This window comes from Crocuta crocuta, unplaced genomic scaffold (assembly GCF_008692635.1).
Source record: "Crocuta crocuta isolate KB4526 unplaced genomic scaffold, BGI_CrCroc_1.0 scaffold162, whole genome shotgun sequence".
Taxonomy (NCBI): domain Eukaryota; kingdom Metazoa; phylum Chordata; class Mammalia; order Carnivora; family Hyaenidae; genus Crocuta; species Crocuta crocuta.
The window spans coordinates 2,255,890-2,274,086 of record NW_027529433.1 but is presented as its reverse complement, the minus strand read 5'-3'; the positions used below and the strand labels follow the sequence as shown (position 1 = coordinate 2,274,086).

The 18,197-nt window shown below is 41.9% G+C and overlaps 1 protein-coding gene across 2 annotated transcripts in view; it reads left to right on the top strand.

Annotated features, from left to right (window-relative positions):
• The window catches only part of RASGRF2 (Ras protein specific guanine nucleotide releasing factor 2), a 236,307-nt gene that overhangs the window by 181,384 nt on the left and 36,726 nt on the right, over window positions 1–18,197 (top strand). For both annotated transcript variants that reach the window (XM_077759868.1, XM_077759867.1), the window contains exon 18: window positions 9,402–9,508. In XM_077759868.1, coding sequence (XP_077615994.1) covers window positions 9,402–9,508 — 107 coding nt within the window. The remainder of the gene's footprint in view (window positions 1–9,401; window positions 9,509–18,197) is intronic.

The following is an 18,197-nucleotide window of genomic DNA, read 5'->3' as shown; positions in this document are numbered from 1 at the left end:
TGTCTGCATTTACCTATTGTTTTTCTTCAGTGTATTAGCTATGTGATTTTAAGTAAGTAACTAATCCTCTTCATGTCTAGGAAAATGTTTATGCTTCATTCAATGTGCCAATGGGGAGACATTAGAAGTACTTGTGCTGGAACAGTAACAAGTGAAAGCAATATTTAAGATGATTTTTGAAGAGACAGGCAACTTCCTTATTTGCAGGGTTTCAAATTAGACATTTTGGTGTTTGACTTGTTTGGAAGCTCTCTTCCCCATTCACAGAAGTAACTCCATGAGATCAGAGACCATATCTCTTGTTCACTGAGCACCTCCACAGTATCAGGAACACAGTAGATGCTCTATAACTATTGATTAATTGAATTAGGGATGGAGGAAGCATAGAAGGACAGAGAGAATGAAAGAAGGAGGAATGTCTAGGAGATAGAAACAATGACACGTGTAAAGAATCTAGATTTAGGATTGTGGCAGAAGAGTGGAGTTAAGGGGATAAATCTGACAGATGCTATCAAAAAGTTAACAGTAGTTGTTGACTGAATAGGAAAAGCAAAGGAGAGGCAGAGAAGCGTGAGGCTTCCCACCTGAGAAGCTGAATCAGTAGTTATCCCATTAACTCAACAGTAAAGTTAACATGGGCAGGAGCTTGAGAGCAAGAAACATACATTGTATTCTTGGATGTGTTTCTTTTCCTTTTTTTTATAAAAATATTTTGGTAAATTTAATTAACTATTGATTTCCCTTGAAAAACTACTTGTTCATGTGAAAGTCAAATTAAAACTCAAGAATGTCAACAAGGGAAGTTCAATGGATCATTAAAGCACATAAAAACTATTGTCGTGTTTGGAAGGAATATGAAAATAATAAGAAACTTTATATTTGCTAGAAAAATGCATAATATGCCTCTTAAAAGTGAGCACAAGCAGGGGAATATCTCATAAGAAGCTAGAAATGAGGGATTTGGGGGCCATGTTAGAACTGAAGGTGTCAGGTTGGAGTGCATAGAAAAACCATGAGACAGAGTTATGTCCCTGAGGGAGTAAGAACGAATGGCGTCAACTGAAGAATAGACCAATAAGTGAGAATGAAAGAGTGGTAGACAAACTAGAGGACTGGGCATGGAGTGGGGAGAGTTTCATGATAGAAGGAAAAGAGGGACAGTAAGAGAAGGAGCATCCTCTGCTTGCTCCTCTAGACATGCTTCACAGTAAAGAACACAGTCATCCAGGATTTCTGGGCAATTCCTGCTGATACTTTAAACATAGTCTAATAATCAGATTGTCTACTCAGTCACTCTCAGACTTTTTTATTGCAACCTACTCTAAGAAATACATTTTACGTTTTGACTCAGGACACACACACACACACACACACACACACACACACACACACCGGATACAAAAGTTTTCCTCAAGAATACCGGCCCTCACTATGTACAATCTATTCAGTTAGTTTTCTTTTTTTTTTTTCCTTAGTTTATTGTCAAGTTGGTTTCCCAGTTAGTTTTCATCTCTCATTTTCTTAATGCTAGTAACAGCCCACTTAACCGATTTCACTCCCCATTAATAAGTTATGACCTGAAGTTTAAAAAGCAGTAGTCTGTAAAATGGTCACATAGAAAACAATGAATTTGGGTAAAGGACACCTTCTGAGGACATTTTACTCCTAGTTAGATAAATAAAGGTTTTTGTTTAGTATTAATTACAGTATGAAATGTATATTTCTATAACGGGACCATTCTGTCAGCACACCTCAAAATTTAGAAGAGAGAACTAACAGGAATGTACTTACTTTACCAGCGTCTTCTGTTATAGTTTTAAGTGTTGGTTTACTACCTTGTAAGAAAAACTTTAAACTTTGGATCCAGATAATGAGTTGCGATCAAAAGCACTCTGGCTTTGGAAATGAACAGACCTGGGCTCAAATTCTGATTCTGCTGCTTAATACTATGACTTTTGCCAAGTTCCCCAACCTCCTGTATGTTCTGTTTCTCTATCCCTGAACGGGGATAACATTTACCCCAGTTTGGTTGCTCTTGTTATTGAAGAATCCACATTATTCATGGTACTTTACCCAGTACTTGGGGGGCTTGCAAAAAATGGCAATTATTATTTATTGTCTTTGGTTGTGAAGGTTAAACTATAGACCACTTGTAAAGCTCCTACTACAGTACCTGGCACAAAGCAGTAATAAATATTAACAGTTTTTCCATGGCAACAACCAAAGGATAGAAATACCTTGGTAATCCAAGAGCACAGAAATGTACAAACTAATTATATGACATGGTTTTTAGAATGATATTTATTGGAGGGGTGCCTGGGTGGCACAGAGGATTAAGCATTCAACTCTTGATCTTGGCTCAGGTCATGATTTCACAGTTCCTGAGTTCAAGCCCCACATCACACTCTGCACTGATTGTGTGGAACCTGCTTGGGATTCTGTCTCTACTTCTCTCTGACCCTCCCCTACTTGTGCACACACACACTCTCTCTCTTAAGATAAGTAAATAAACTGAAAAAATATTAAAAGCAAAAGAATGATATTTTCTGGATAAAGCAAAGCACTTTGATAACATTGACGTTATTGCAGAGATTGAGTCCCATTTATTTAAAGTGGAAAAAGATGCATCACTGATATACTTTTCTTAATTCTCTCACTAATGTAACCATTAAAGTGATTAGAGTGTGTTTATTCAACAAGCCTAAATGTATTAAGACCTACAATGTCAGGTACTGGAGATAAAAACACAACAAGAAACAGTTCCTAGATATATGATTAAAGTAACCAATGGCGTTTACTCTTTCTTCCAGTCAGCCCACCACCAGGGACCACTGATAACAATATTATTTCTGTGCCTTTTGGCTCTTTCTGATTCTGCTCTAACTTATTTCACCAATTCAGAAGGATGGCTTAAAGATGCTTCGTTGGAATTAATAAGAGGTCCGTGGTCCAATTCTTGGGGATCTACTTTTGATGTTAAAATACTTCACCATGCTCAAGAATTCTTTGTCTTTTATAGTTTGTCCTCAGTAGCCTCTGGGTAGCTCTAACTGGCCTAGCTCATAATCTACCTAAGTGTAATCTTAAATCCATCTCACCATTACTTTACTTTCCTCTTACAAGGTAGGCAATGAAGTTGGCTGAGTATCATATCATTTGAAGAAAATGAAACTTTCCCTTTTCCCCCTATTTTCAATGTCTTTGCCTCCCTCCCCACTACTTTATTGTATGTTCTGCTTGTGATGGCTTTCAAATATGTGGTCATCACAATAATATGGTGAAAGGATGCCCTTAATTCAGATATATATCACTTGCACACTTTCAGATAGTTTCCATAGGGAGTGATGCAATTTTTTTTAAGAAAAATAACTTCTGAGTGCCTGTGTGCAAAGCTGAAGGGCCTACAAAGATGCTTGAGATGAAATCCCTTCACCAAGGAGTGTGTAGTTTAATAAGAGAGATGTCACATCTACCAGTTGCTCTAAAGGATGGCATGACACATGAGGTGTCTGCGGGAAGGACCATAAACTTAAATCTCATTCTGAAATTCAGATGTATAGTGATTTTGGTCTTATCACTCTTCCAGATGACCTTTGTTGCCCAAATGACCCATTCTGACCAGTGCCTATAAGTGAAAAAGAATATGCAAAAATTGAAAAGACAGGAATCTTGGGGCGATAGTATTCTAGATGTGTGTATTAGTAAAAGAAACCCTCCTGATATATGTGGTTTCATTGTGCTACCACAAGTGAAAAAAATGTGTAAAGCCCTGCAAAGATATGCTATTTGCTGTTCCCCCCCCCCCCCCAAAAAAAAATAGCACAAAAACTCCTTGGGGGTAGATCTTTGATTCTAGGACAAAATGGCTTCCACATGAATGTTACCATCAATTAGCTTTGTAGTTCATACTTAAATTCAGAAATAAATATTGTCCAAGCAGCCCCTGATTTATATGATGGCTTGTAATAATGAGAAAATCTGAGGAGTTGTGGAAAATTGTTGTTCTGATCACATAACTTTAAAGTCTGTGAAAAAAATGGGGAGACAGACATATCTGATGACATTGAGAGCACATTAGAGCCCAGTTACAGCATTAATTTTAGTTAATGAATAAGCAGCAGCTCTCTAAATCCTTATAAATCTTGGTCTATCAGGATTTGCTACAGGTATGCCCCTCAGAAAGATGGTTCATATATCTGGTTTAGGAAATTTCTAAGTTGTTGCTGGTTTAAATTGAATTGTGAGAGTATTTCTCTAGATTATCAGTGACATCAAGCAGTGAAAAAGGTTCTTCAGGAAGGAAGTAACTTGATGTTCATCAAATCCTTACCGCTTTCACATATACTTATAAGTAGCTTTCTTTTACAAGTATATTGGGAGGAATCAGAATGAGATACTACGTCACACCCGTTAGAAGGGCTAAAATTAACAACTCGGGATACAACAAGTGTTGGCGAGGATGTGAAGAAAGGGGAACCCTTTTGCACTGTTGGTGGTAATGTGGACTGGTGCAGCCACTCTGGACAACAGTACGGAGGTTCCTTAAAAAATTAAAAATAGAACTACCCTATGACCTACCAATGGCACTACTAGGAATTTAACCAAAGGATACAAAAATGCTGATTTGAAGGGGCACATGCACCCCAGTGTTTATAGCAGTGCTTTCAACAGTAGCCAAATTATAGAAAGAGCCCAGGGTGCCTGGGTGGCTCATTCAGTTAAGCTTTTGACTCTTTGTTTTGGTTCAGGTCATGATCTCATGTTTTCATGAGTTCGAGCCCTGAATTGGGCTCTGCGCTGACAGTGTGAAGCCTGCTTGGGATTCTCTCTCTTTCTCTCTCTCTCTCTCTCTCTTCCCCTCTCCCTCCCCCTCTCTCTCTCCTTCTCTGTCTCCCTCTCTCTCTCCCTCTCTCTCTCTGCCCCTCTCCTACTCACGCTGTTTCTGTATCTCTCAAAATAAATACATTAAAAAAGAAAGAGCCCATATGTCCATCAACTGATGAATGGATTAATAAGATGTGGTACATATGTATACAATGGAATACTACCCAGTATGAAAATGAATGAAATCCTGCCATTGGCAACAATGTGGATGGAACTGGAGGGTATTATGCTAAGCAAAATAAGTCAGAGAAAGACATATCATATGATTTCACTCATGTGGAATTTCAGAAACTCAACAGATGAGCATAAGGGAAGGAAAAATAAATTAAAAACAGAAAGGGAGGCAAACCATAAGAGATTCTTAAATACAGAGGACAAACTGAGGGTTGCTAGAGGTGGGAGAATGGGAGACGGGAAAATGAGTGACAGGCATTGAGGAGGGCAATTTTTGGGATGAACAATGGGTGTCATATGTAAGAGACAAATCACTGGGTTTTACTCCTGAAGCCAAGGCTACACTCTATGTTAACTAACTTGAATATAAATTTTTAAAAAAGATTAAAAAAGTGTTTTCTGAGGGCCGTTGGATCAAGGGGACAGATGGATGAGGCCAGCTATAGTTAAGAACATAATTGTAATGAATATGATTTCATTGAGCGCCTTGTTTTACAAGAAGTATTTAATTTTTTAAAATTAGAGAGAGTGAATGAGTGGGGAAGAGAGGGGGAGAGAGAGAGAGAGAAAGAGGAAGAATTGAGAGAGAATCTTAAGCAGGGTCCATGCTCAGTGCAGAGCCTGATGTAGTGCTCGATCCGATGCCCCTGGGATCATGACCTGAGCCAAAAGCAAGAGTCAGATACTCAACCAAAATCTGAGCCATGCAGGTGCCCCAAGACTTTAATTTTTTTGAGTTTATTTTTATTCATTTTGAGAGACAGCAAGACAGCAGGGGAGGGGCAGAAAGAGAGAGACTGAGACTCCTGAGGCTCTGCACTGACAGTGCAGGGCTCCATCCCACAACTGTGAGATCATGACCCAAGCCAAAACCAAGAGTCGGATGCTTAACTGATTGAGCCATCCAGGTGTCTTGAATTATTTAATTTTTAAAACAACTATATGTAGTTTATTCTGTTCATTGTACAAGTTGGGAAACTGAGCCATAGACAGGTTAAGTAATTTGCTCTGGACTTTACTTCTTGTTCATCCTGGAGCCATATCAGGGATGGTCTGCTCTCTAAAGGGAGCAGTAGAATGTGTATCTTTGGAGCCCTCACTCCCTCGCTGGTTCTCAGAATTCCTGCAGCACCTGGAAGGCTGGTCCTGCCTGAGGTTGGTCCTTCTCTCCTAGTCATCTTTACTACCAGCTGTGGATTGTTCCAGCTGCACTGACTGAATGTGCATTGTTGAAGATCACTTACTTGAGTACCTGGTCGCTTTCCAAGAGAATGTTGAGTGCTGCAAGTGGCAGCAGGTGGTGAGCTCTGAGCAGCAGAGGCGATGAGGACTTACCAAGCTGAGATCTCTACAGAAAAGATAAATAACGTGGGTTATTAGGAGGAATTATGAAGAACATCCAAGCAGTGTAATCAAAGGCTGAGATTTGAATTTATGGAAATATTGGAAATTTGATAAAGAAAATCCCGTAAGTAGCCTTTTAATGTATGACACTAAATAACTTGGAGAGCAGAAGAACGTGCCTTGTCTTTCTTGTCTGTCTTCCAACATCGACTCCCCTATCCACCCACCCCTAACACAGACTCAAGGAGACCAGCAGGGATAGGTGCTTTTCCCAAAATACATTAAAATGGTAGCAGCTCTGTTAAAATTGTTCTTCTTTCTTAACATTTCACTTTGATTTTTTATCTCTGTGTCCTTCCCTCACTCTTACCTTTCACCCATTCTCTCTCATCTCACTGATTGACCATCCTTATACCTATAGATGCAGGTGAGAGACTCTGCCTCATCACCCTTTTTCAGTGTTCCAAGAACTTTTGACTTTCACCCTCCATCAAAATGATAGGCCTTATTATTTCCCAGCTCTCACTCCAGTTGAATTCTCTAATTTGGTTATTCAGAGCCTTCCCATCTACTTTCCTTATTCCCCATGCCATTTCCTATCCTTTTCATCTGACTTTCCTTTACAGATAACAAATATATTCTGACCAGTTGCTTCAAAGTTATCTTTGTCTTGGAGTTCCAAGATTTTGCATTACCTCTGAGTGTGATTTTCATCTTACTTCTCCTGCCTGGGATTTATTACAATTCGTGAACCTTAAGATTTATGTCTTCCATCAAGTCTGAAAAATTCTTTTCCTATATTATCCTTCTGATTTTTTGTTGGAACTTCTAAATCTTCCCTCCATGTCTTTTAACACCTCTTTTCTGTTTTGTCTCATTAACTCTTTGTACTGCATTTGAGTAATTTTCTGAGATCTGTTTTCTAAATCTCTTTCAGGTTTTTCTTTGTTTATTTAGTGAGGTCTGTCTAATGAGTGGTTTCCTATCCTTTGAGTTTTCAATTTCAACTCGTCTATTTTTCTTTTTTTAATTTATTTATTTCTAGGAGAGAGAGAAAGAGAGACAGCGTGAGCAGGGGAGGGTCAGAGAGAGAGGGAGTCACAGACTGAAACAGGCTCCAGGCTCTGAGCTGGCAGGCAGCACAGAGCCCGACGCGGGGCTCGAACCCACGAACCACGAGATCATGACCTAAGCGAAAGTCGGACGCTTAACCGACTAAGCCACCCAGGCGCCCCTCTTTTTTTAATTTAAAAATTTTTTTTAATGTTTTTTAAATTTATTTCTGAGAGACAGTGAGAGAGAGAGTGTGAGCAGGGGAGGGTCAGAGAGAGCGGGAGACACAGAATCTGAAACAGGCTCCAGGCTCTAAGCTAGCTGTCAGCACAGAGCCCGACACGGAGCTTGAACCCAGGAACCGCGAGATCATGACCTGAGCCGAAGTCGGCCACCCAACTGACTGAGCCCCACAAGTCATCTATTTTTCAACAGTAATTAAAAGAATAATTCTCTTGAAGTTTTTTTGTGGTTCTTGTAAAATCTGGCTTTAAACTTTTTTATTCTTTTACCATGTTTTCAGTTCTTATTTTTGTCTTGTCAGTAGACTATATTGAGAGCTGCTGGGAGCCAAACTTCAATTTTGGCTTTGTAGGGAAGAAGATATGGACAGATTTGAGATTTACCTAGCAGGTGAAATGATCAGGAAGAAGCAAAGAGATGAGCCAGAAATGATTCCAAAGTTTTTGGCGTTTATATCTGGATGGCTAGTGATGTTCCTTTAATGAAATAGAGAACACTGGATAAGGACAAGGTTTGGTGGAAAGGCGATGTCTTTTTGTTTTATACATATTGGGTCTGAGGTTTTTGAAACATCCAAGAGAAAATACCAAGAAGCAGTTGGACAAATGGATCCAGAACTTAGAGAAGAGATCTGGGGTTATCCCCAGATATATTAGTGATTTGCTTATAAGTGTTCATCAGGTGAGCATTCTCGTGGAGAGATGATGGATATCTCTTGGATATAGAGACCTGTAGGTTATTGGTGACCTTAACAGGAGCTGTTTTGGTGGCCAGATAGAGTGAGGAAATGAAATGTGTTAAGTTTAGACAACTTTCAAGAAGTTTGTTAGTAAAGTTAAATAAAGCTTGCATTCACTTTTAAAGGAAACATGCCACTGAATTGTGATTGGAAGGCAAACTCTTTTAAAACAGAGGGTCAATAGGAAAAAATTTATATGGTTTCTTGATAGTGAGAAGGTGGCCAAGACAGGGACATAGGCTGGCACAGAGGGGAACCAAAGACACTCCACCAACATTAGATTATAGTAACAGCTAGTATTTATTGACCTTCCACTATTGTCTCAGGTGCCGTTCTAAATGCTTAACATCTATTCACTAACTTAACCTCCATAACAACTCTGTGAGGTGGGTACACTTACTAGCTCATGCAGGACATGAGGAAACAGGTCACCGGAGAGGGATTTGAACTTCAGTCTGACTGTGGAGTTCATGTTCTTAACCATTGTGCTATAGTGTTTCTCAATGCATGGGTGCATAAGCTATTTGTATCATATGTGAGCTAAGGTATGGGCTAATCCATCTACAAATATTGAAAATGTTATTGGTTATACAGTCACTTTTGGGCAAAAGTATAAAATAATGTTTTCTTAAATGCTTTGTTAAAATTTTCTTGGCTCTGTGTTCTAGAATAAGGCAAGCATAAGTAGAAATGTCACTAGATCAGCATTAGTTTTAATCAGTGGCCTTTAATAAATGTGTGCACGTTATTCACTTAATTGCACCTGTAAAGATATGGTAGGCTCACAGCTGCAGGTATAATAGGTAAGTAAGTGGAATCCACAACAGTCTGAAGCCACTTGTACCTGTCTGCAAAGGTGTGTCATTTGTGAGTTTCCACTAACCAGTGTCCCCAAATAAGTGACTTTTCCCAGATTCCTGGGGATTGGCTTTAACCACATGTGTGTGTTTATTCTCCTCCTAAGGATTTAACAACACTGAGAGGACATGCGACAAAGAGTTTATTATTCGGAGAACAGCCACCAATCGAGTTCTGAATGTCCTCCGTCACTGGGTCTCAAAGCATGCACAGGTAATTTAGTGGCATCATTAATTACTTTAAAGGATTTTTTCTAAACCAACTTTTTAAGTTGTTAACATATGTAAAATGCTTTCTGAGTCTTTGGAATTAGGGTCTGAAAACTTGGAATTGGAGTTGAAAGGGAAGAAATAGTCGGATAGACACAGATCAAAGCAAACACGTGGCAGATTTGCCAAACACCCACTGTCTCAGATCTGGCGTGACAAAGGAGTCGAAGCAGGGCTCCATGCTTTCCTCATCTTTTGAGGTCACAGCACTACCTGTGGTCACTCCAGCCGCTGTCCTTTGGCACCCAGGGGGTGCTGTTGATGGGGCACTCACTGTAGGTGGAGCTGGGCGGGCTGCAGCAGGTACCCCTGGAGGTTAGCAGCACTCTGGTACCACATACTCTGGCATCTGGCCAGGGAGTATTTGCGATTCCTGATTTAGGAGATATTTTGTCCCGTGCCTTTGATGTTTTGGTTCCTACTATTCCGTTTTTTAAATCGCATCATGCCGACAGGACACCTCCTTGTTATCTGTGTGTTTTCAGTACGTGTTTACAAAATTGATACCTATTTTGCAACTTCACAAAATAAAGCAAGGGCCTCTTTTGCTTCATTGGCGTGAAACATGCACTCTGATCTTCTGACCCATTGCCAAACATTGGGCGATCTTGCTGGACACGTGCTTGGCTAGTGCCCTGCAAGGAGAATTTTGAGGAGACAACAGGGGGCCCTGCATGGCTCAGATTGGAACACATTAAACATATAAGATGTGAATAAAATGCTAATGGATAAAGAAAAAGACAAGAGAGGAACTCCCACTTCATCATATCCTCAGAGGCTGTCATGGGTCTGCCACATGGCCCTTGGTAATGACAGGCCATGAGATAGGGTCATGAGAGAGCCAGACTCCTGGAATCCCTGTGGTAAGAGAATTTACTAATTGGGAGAAGTGGGATTTGGGCCTCACNTGCCTATTAATTTTCTGGGTTGTTTCCTTGGCTGTGCAGAAGCTAGCCCATGACAATTCTTAAGTGTTAATTAAAATAAAAATGAAGGTAGCACATTGAGTATTGCATGTAAAAATTTTATCTTATACATCTTAAACAAATAAAAATGGATCCCATATCACTCAAATTCTGAGAACCTCCCTTCGCCCACCGAAATGTTTAGTCTCTTTCTCATAATCTGAGTAAGCTGTTTGTACGTCGCCGTTTGCCTCAGTGCAGATACAGGATAATGGGGTTTCTCCTGTGTCTGACATCCATTCCATTCATTCCTCTCTGGTTTTGGACTTGGGGTCCTGACTTCTGATTCCTCAGGCCATGGTGGTTTGAGAGATGCAGCATAGCATTGGTCCACAAGGCTTAGCAGACACGGCTGGGTTATCTTCCCTGCTGTGGGTGAAAGCCCAGTTCAGCTCCCTCTTGTCTGCAAATCTTCTCTCCAAAACCTCTAATCTTGCTTGCTTCTCAGCCCACCTCCTTTCTGTCAATCCCCAGTGCCCTCTTTTTCTACTGACCTGAAATGGAAATCCCTTACAATCCACATAGAACTCTTGAGGTGGCTAGAAAAGAGCCACAAAGCAATTTGCAATTGCTGGGCTTCCTTTACTTTGGGTGAAGAGAATGCAGATGGGGAGATGGGTATATTGAATCCCTTGCTTGTCATAGATTTGCAGTAAGGTGTGATCATCTGGCTTGAGAACTACATTGTGGCTACAAATACATATGTACACACAGGCAATATTAGATTGAACAGCACCAAGTCCCTGGAATGGAAAATGGATTGATGTGAAAGCAAGAGTCTCTTTATTCAGATTGTATCCTAGGGCTGTTATTTCTAATCCAAAAAGCACCCTGCATGTTAGCTGTTGTTTGGAAAGTTCAGATACTTCACAGCCTATTACTTAAGATGTGCGTGTACGTGAGAAAGCACTTTGTCATTAATCCAATTAGGGCAGGCCACACCAGGAATCCCAGCTTCTCAGACCTTCTCTGCCCTGGGGCCATATGTGGATGGTACAAATTGCTCAAATATTCACTCTTTTGTCCTGACATGATTATTATATAAAATGTGGACCCTGATGTGCCAGACAGAGGAAGTTCTTCCCACTCACTCATTTGTGTTTTCTTACCTTCCCTGAATGTGTGAGTGGGCTTTAGGATCTGTGGTTGGTTTCCAGTTGTCCTGCTATAACTTTAGCATGTGTACATCCTGTACCTTCCTCATTCAAGTGAGTTTTCCATCACCCTCCCTGTGTAAGCACATGATGTTGAGGATATTTCTGGAACATCTCTGCTTATTAGCAATTGCTTTAGAGCTGGGTTTTGGGGGGGAGGGGGTTGTTGTTGTTTTGTTTTGTTTTGGGTTGTTGTTGTTTTTTGGTATTTGGTTTTTTGCTTCAGTGTCTAGATTTCTCTTACTTCCTTGCTCTTGACTGACTGGTGCTCATTCAGGCTTCACAGAAGGTAGTTTGAGAAAGACAGGTGGTCCTGGAGGCCACACTGTGTGCCCACTACCTCCTCTCACTGATGGTAGCACAGCCTGAGCCAGGTGAGGTCAGAGGAAATGTGGGTATGGCCCCTGGCTTGAGGGACCCCAAACAAGCTGACCCCTATGGTGCTTAGATAAAGAAAGAACTCTGCCAGTTAACTGCCATCTTTGTTGGCTTTGGTTTTTACCTCTTGGAATAAAGGGCTTGGACAATAGGATTTTTCATCATCTGATTTATTCAATGCCAGTTGAGTCCATTTAAGGAAGAATACAACATTATTGTGGCAACCTGATTATTTTTAAGTAGTAGCTTTAAAAAAATGAGTAGGAAGTTGTAATCATTTCAGAAATACAGCCAAACATGGTAACGATTGCATCACTCCTAATAAACCAGCCAGAGACACCGCTTCAATTTATCAAAAAAAGAAAGGCCTCAGTGAAACAACGAGACGTAGATTTGTCCCCCAAAAATCTAAAGACTTGAGTCTACTACAGAATATTAGCTGTCATGTATTTGTTTCTCATTTCTCACCAAAAGTAACTAATATTGGCAGATACTACCCTGGACTTAATTCAGCAGAAACAGAGTTGCAGAATTATAAATATTGGTTCTCCAGAGAAATGAAATTTCCCTCAACTCCTTCCCTTCAGTGTGTGTTAGAATTCCCTTCTTGAGCCTTCTAGCCTTTCCTTTCATAATTATTTGGTAAGGCTAAATTGCTTCTTTTTCTTTCATGATTTTAAAAATTTTCATCTGTTACACATTCTGTGCTACTCTCTCTTCATTTTGTTGTGCTTTTTCACTCACCTACTGCCTTTCATGTTGAAAGTGAGGCCAGAAGGCCATGCCTTGTCTGTGGGTGAGTGGATGTAGCAGCACAGAGTCAGAGGTACATGTATTCTTCTTCCAGCTCTCTCCCGGATCTTCTGTGGGGCCAGAGTTGGTCACTCAGCCTCACTGTCTGTTAATATTGTCTCTTTTTTTTTAAATTAAGTTTTACTTTATTTATTTGAGAGAGACAGAGACAGTGTGAGTGGGAGAGGGACCGAGAGAGGGAGAGAAAAACTTCCAAGCAGGCTCTATGCCACCAGTGCAGAGCCCAACACAGGGCTCGGACTCATAAAACCGTGAGATCATGACCTGAGCTGAAACCAAGAGTCAGTTGCTTAACCAACTGAGGCATCCAAATATCGTCTTCTGAAAATAAGGAGAGCCATCCATTGCTAACCTCCTCCAAGGATCTGGTGAGGATGAAAGGTGACATTAAATGAAGAAGCATAAGCCAGTCAGAGAAGGACAAATATCATATGTTTGCATGTATAGGAGGACTAGGAGGAACTTAACTGAGGACCATGTGGGAGAAGAAGGGGGGAAATGGTGGGGGAAAGGGAGAGAGGCAAACCATGAGAGACTCTTGAATACTGAGAAGCAAACTGAGGACTGATGGATGTGGGGGGGAGGGGGGAGATGGGCATGGAGGAGGGCACTTCTGGGGATGAGCACTGGGTGTTATATGGAAACCAAATTGACAATAAACTATTTGTAAAAAAAAAAAAAAAAATGAAGAAGCATGGGGGCGCCTGGGTGGCTCAGTTGGTTAAGTGTCTGGCTTTGGCTCAGGTCATGATCTCGCCCTTCGTGGGTTCGAGCCCCACGTCAAGCTCTGTGCTGACAGCTAGCCTGGAGCCTGTTTCAGATTCTGTATCTCCCTCTTTCTCTCTGACCCTCCCCTCCTCACACTGTCTCTCTCTGTCAGAAATAAATAAAAACATTTTAAAAAATTTAAATAAAGAAGCATGAATGACAGAAAGTACACCGTAGGTGGAAGTGACCAAATCCCTTCCAGTTAAGGACAGGAGATGCACATTTCATCCCCCTCCAAGGAGCTCATAGTTCCCTGCAGATAGGGCTTGTCTCTTTCATCCTGATGTCTCCCTCCTCAGGGCTCTGCAGCGCTGGGCACATGGGAGTTGCCCAGGAATAGTTGTCAGATTGAGTTGGCATTTTAATGTTGCTGTTGTTCATTCTGTCCAGGAAGGTATTCTCAAGTGTTTAAAATGCCCAAAGTCAGCCAAGACAGAGACTAAAACCACTAAGGGGCTGGAAATCAGAGAGAAAATCTGAGAGAAACGGGACACCTGGGTGGCTCAGTTGGTTGAGCATCCAGCTCCTGGTTTCTGCTCAGGTCGTGATCTCACAGTTTGTGAGTTCGAGCCCCACATCAGGCTCCATGCTGACGGTGCAGAGCCTGGTTGGGATTCTCTGTCTCCCTGTCTCTCTGCTTCTCCCCTTCTCTCTGTTTCTCTCTCAAAATACATAAGTGAAATTTTTAAAAAAGAGAGAAGATCTCAGAGAACGAGGTGTCTTCATCAGACGTCCACAAACTTGTCAAGTGTCTCCTGCCAGGAGGTCTTCCATGCCACGTGCACAGTTCCATGGTGTCTGCAGATTCCGGGGCTGCAGGGCTTTTAATCACATGCTCACGTGACTGCACTGTCTTCTGTACACAGAGGAGAGGGAGGGACTTCGAGGCCGGCACTCCAGTGTCTGTCAGAGGCCTGGTCTTGTGTGTATGGTCTATAACAACTCTGGTTTTCCTGAATTGTCTTAGTGATCCACTGATTCTGGGAAGATACTCTGTCCAGTTGTTTGAGGGATTTTACAGACCATGGAACGGCGCTAACAAAGGACCTGCAACTATGTTCACAGGTTACAACCTGCTCCAACAAGACTCTGGGTACCATCTGAGTGACAAGTGGCCAAGAATGAAACAGTCACTCATTTTCTCAACTGTAGGTTAAAGGGAATATTTTAAAAGCGTGAGATCAGATAAAAATGATCTACTTACATAAAAACCTCCTTCCCAAAGGAGTTTATGGAGGGAACATGGCTACTTTCTTTCTGATTCCTCACCTCCTTTATTCATTCACTAATAAGAATTGCACACTGGAATGTGCCAGACACAGGGTAGATTTGAGCGTGGAAGGATCCAGACATCACCTGAGTCAGGGAAGCTGGCATTAAGTCTCCAGTGGAGAGGTCTCCAAAAATCCCACCAAGCGCCCCACAAGAGGAATTCTGAGTTAGTCACTGTCCTGCTGCATCCAGAAGGAGGCAGGGCCAGGCTCCACCTGCCCTAGCACATCCGGCTATGTTTCCCTGGAGGGTCAGAAGTGAAAGCAAGAAGTGGAGAGCCGGTGGTGGGAAAGACCAGGGGGCCTCCTAAATAGGCTTCCAGGCTCAGGGCAGCCTAGGTTAGGCCAGGAAGGATGTGTCTTACTCTGGACCCAACTACAACTTTAATCTATTGGACTGGACATTTTGATTGAAGAGTTGTTCTTATAACTAAAGTTTCTTGAAAACTCTGGTGTCTGCCCAAAACTACATGCAAGGCAGGGAAGGCTGGTCTACAGAGCAGTTGAATATGATCGGTACTGCTGCTAGATAATTTTGTCATTGTGTATGATATAGGAAGTTCAGGTCACCTCCAGAAAATAATTTCATGGAGTATATCAAAATAACTCAGCTGTTATGTTTCTAACTCATTTCAGTCCTCTTCCATTCATTGTTTGGGGAACAAAGAGAGCACGTTTAGCTGATAATGTAGGATATATATTTTGGTTTATATGCTTTGTAGCAACTTATTGAACTCTTACATTCTCCACATAAAGGGAACTAGACTTATGAGTCTGGTTCAGTGACTTTTTACCTTTGTACACACCTGTAACATTACCATCCTGAGCACCAAGGGGCCCCTCCCCATCCCTGTCCCTCTTCCCAGGCATAGCCCAATCTTCTGTTAGTTTTAGTATTGTTCTTCTTGATATTAGGTACTTTTTCTTTATCAAGGGTAAAACATTTAATCTGCCAATTATACTCATTTCCCCCAGTTTGCTCCTTTCCTTTTTTTTTTTTTTTTTTTAATAGTCTTCATGTCTGGCACAGAGTGGGGCTTGAACTCACAACCCTGTGATCAAGACCTGAGCTGAGATTGAGAGTCGGATGCTTAACCCACTGAGCCACCCAGGCACCCCTCTTTTACTTTCAACAATGTGTATGATACTTTTTACATACGTACATGCTTTTCCCATAAGAGGGCTTTATAAATACTTTATCACGTAAAAACACACGTGTACACTCACACAGATACTATGAATCTTTTTGTTAAAATATATGCTCTGTATCACTTCATGAACACACCTAATAAATAAATGTAGTTTGGGGTATGAGAATGAGCAGCTCTCACTCCTCCACTTTGTAGTCACTCATAGCAGCTGAGATGAAGGCTTTTACACCTCCACATATCCTAGGAGGAGCTGACCCCTGGGCAGTCTGTCCATGGTGCATGGATGCAGAGCAGAGGGGCCTTTGGAAGCCTGCTGGAGAAGCATGGGGGATGGCAAGAAGCATGGGCTTCAGGGCCAACGTTACCTGGATTGAAATCCCCGCTCTACTGTTTATTAGCTGTGTAGCCCAGTTAACTATTCAGCTCCTCCAGGCCTCCATTTCTCCTTCCATGTAACTGGGGATGGTTTCACCTCTTCTAGTGATTGTGAACATTATGTGAGGTAATACCTGTTAGAGTAACCGTTATAGGTGAATGCTCAGAACATTACAGATGGTTTCTTCTTAGTGGAGCCCTCTGAGGGTCTAAACTCAGACAAATGTTGTTACCCCTGTTTGACCAGTGAAGCAGTTAAGTTTCAGAGAGGTTCAATCTGTGCTGCCCAGATGAACATTTTATAATGGTGGAAACATTCTAGATCTGTAGTACCAAATGCAGTAGTTCCTAGCCACATGTGGCTAATTGAGCCTTTAAATGCAGCCAGGGTGGCTGAAACATTGAAGTTTTAACATTTAATTTAATATAAATAGACACATATGACTAATGGCTATGGTATAACTGCGCATTTCTGGACCGCTCAGAAGTACGGCAGCGAGCCAGACCCAGCTCCCAGAGGATTCCGTCCTCTCTCCTGCAGTGCTCCCTTCCTCCGAAACAGGAGCCTGTGGATCATCACCAGTTGACCCCAACAACAGGCCTGCCAGCGAGGGGCACACCCCCATTGGGTTTATGTTATGTGGACAAAGCAAAACCTTTGCATAACATCAGTGTTGGGGTTATAGATCTCAAAGAAAGTGATGGCTCCTTCCCAAGTAAGGGAATGTACCAATGCATACTTGCATTTGGGCTTTGAGCCTGCAGCCTCAGGTCAGTGGTCCAGTGGGAACATGCCCTGTGGACTAACTAAGGTGGGAAAGTGGGTGCTGCTGGCATGGCAGGGACTTCCTGTGTTCAAAGACCTCAGGGATCAGGGTGTCCTAAAAATGAGAGTTTATGTAGTTCGTCTCTTCTGTTAGTTACGTTGACAGATGACAGGGGCCCCTTTTTAAATTTTTAATTTTTTTGGCGTTGCTCCCTAAGACACTAAATCTAGCATCAAGTTAGAGCACTAAGTTCAGATTTACTCTTTGTTCCAAATCTGAAACGGAGGTTGGTCCAAGGACGGGCATAGTGCAGACTTTCCATGTGGGCGGGAAATGTGTAAGAAAGAGCCAGCTACTAGACAGGCACTTCCTGTCGCCCCTGCTGATAGCGTTGAGATTGCTTCCAGCCCCATCCTGCCCTCGGGCCCAGCCTCTTGTCATCTGTACCTGATCCTGCTTGTCTGCCATGGGGGACTTCCCCATCCACCCTCGCTGCTCAGTCTCTGCTCTTGGAGAGAGCAGAGCGGATCTTCTTTTCCACTTACGAGGCCATCTTCGGAGGACAGACGCCTGATCTTTGGGCTCTGTGCTGGAGAAAGAATGCTTCCCTTGGCTGCACCACTCTGCACTATGTGGATGCTTCCTGTCCTCATGGTCCTGAAGATGCCCAGGACTTTACAAAGCGCCCTTCCCCAGATCCTTACCACAGCTTGATGAGGTTTTCCAATGTCCCTTCCCAGGGAAGGTGTGTTGCTGGCACTGAGCTAGGACAACAAACCATTGCATTCCAGAGCAATGACCTCTGAGCCAGCCTGAGGTCTGAGGCTTAGTTATGGTACACAGTCTTTTACAGGCAACTTGAAAATATAACCCCTGACTTAGAAGGCATTTTTCTCTATGAGGGTGAATTCTGAATGACACAACTCCCAATGTTTTCACTATTTTTTTTTTAATTTTTTTTTAATGTTTTATTTATTTCTAGGAGAGAGAG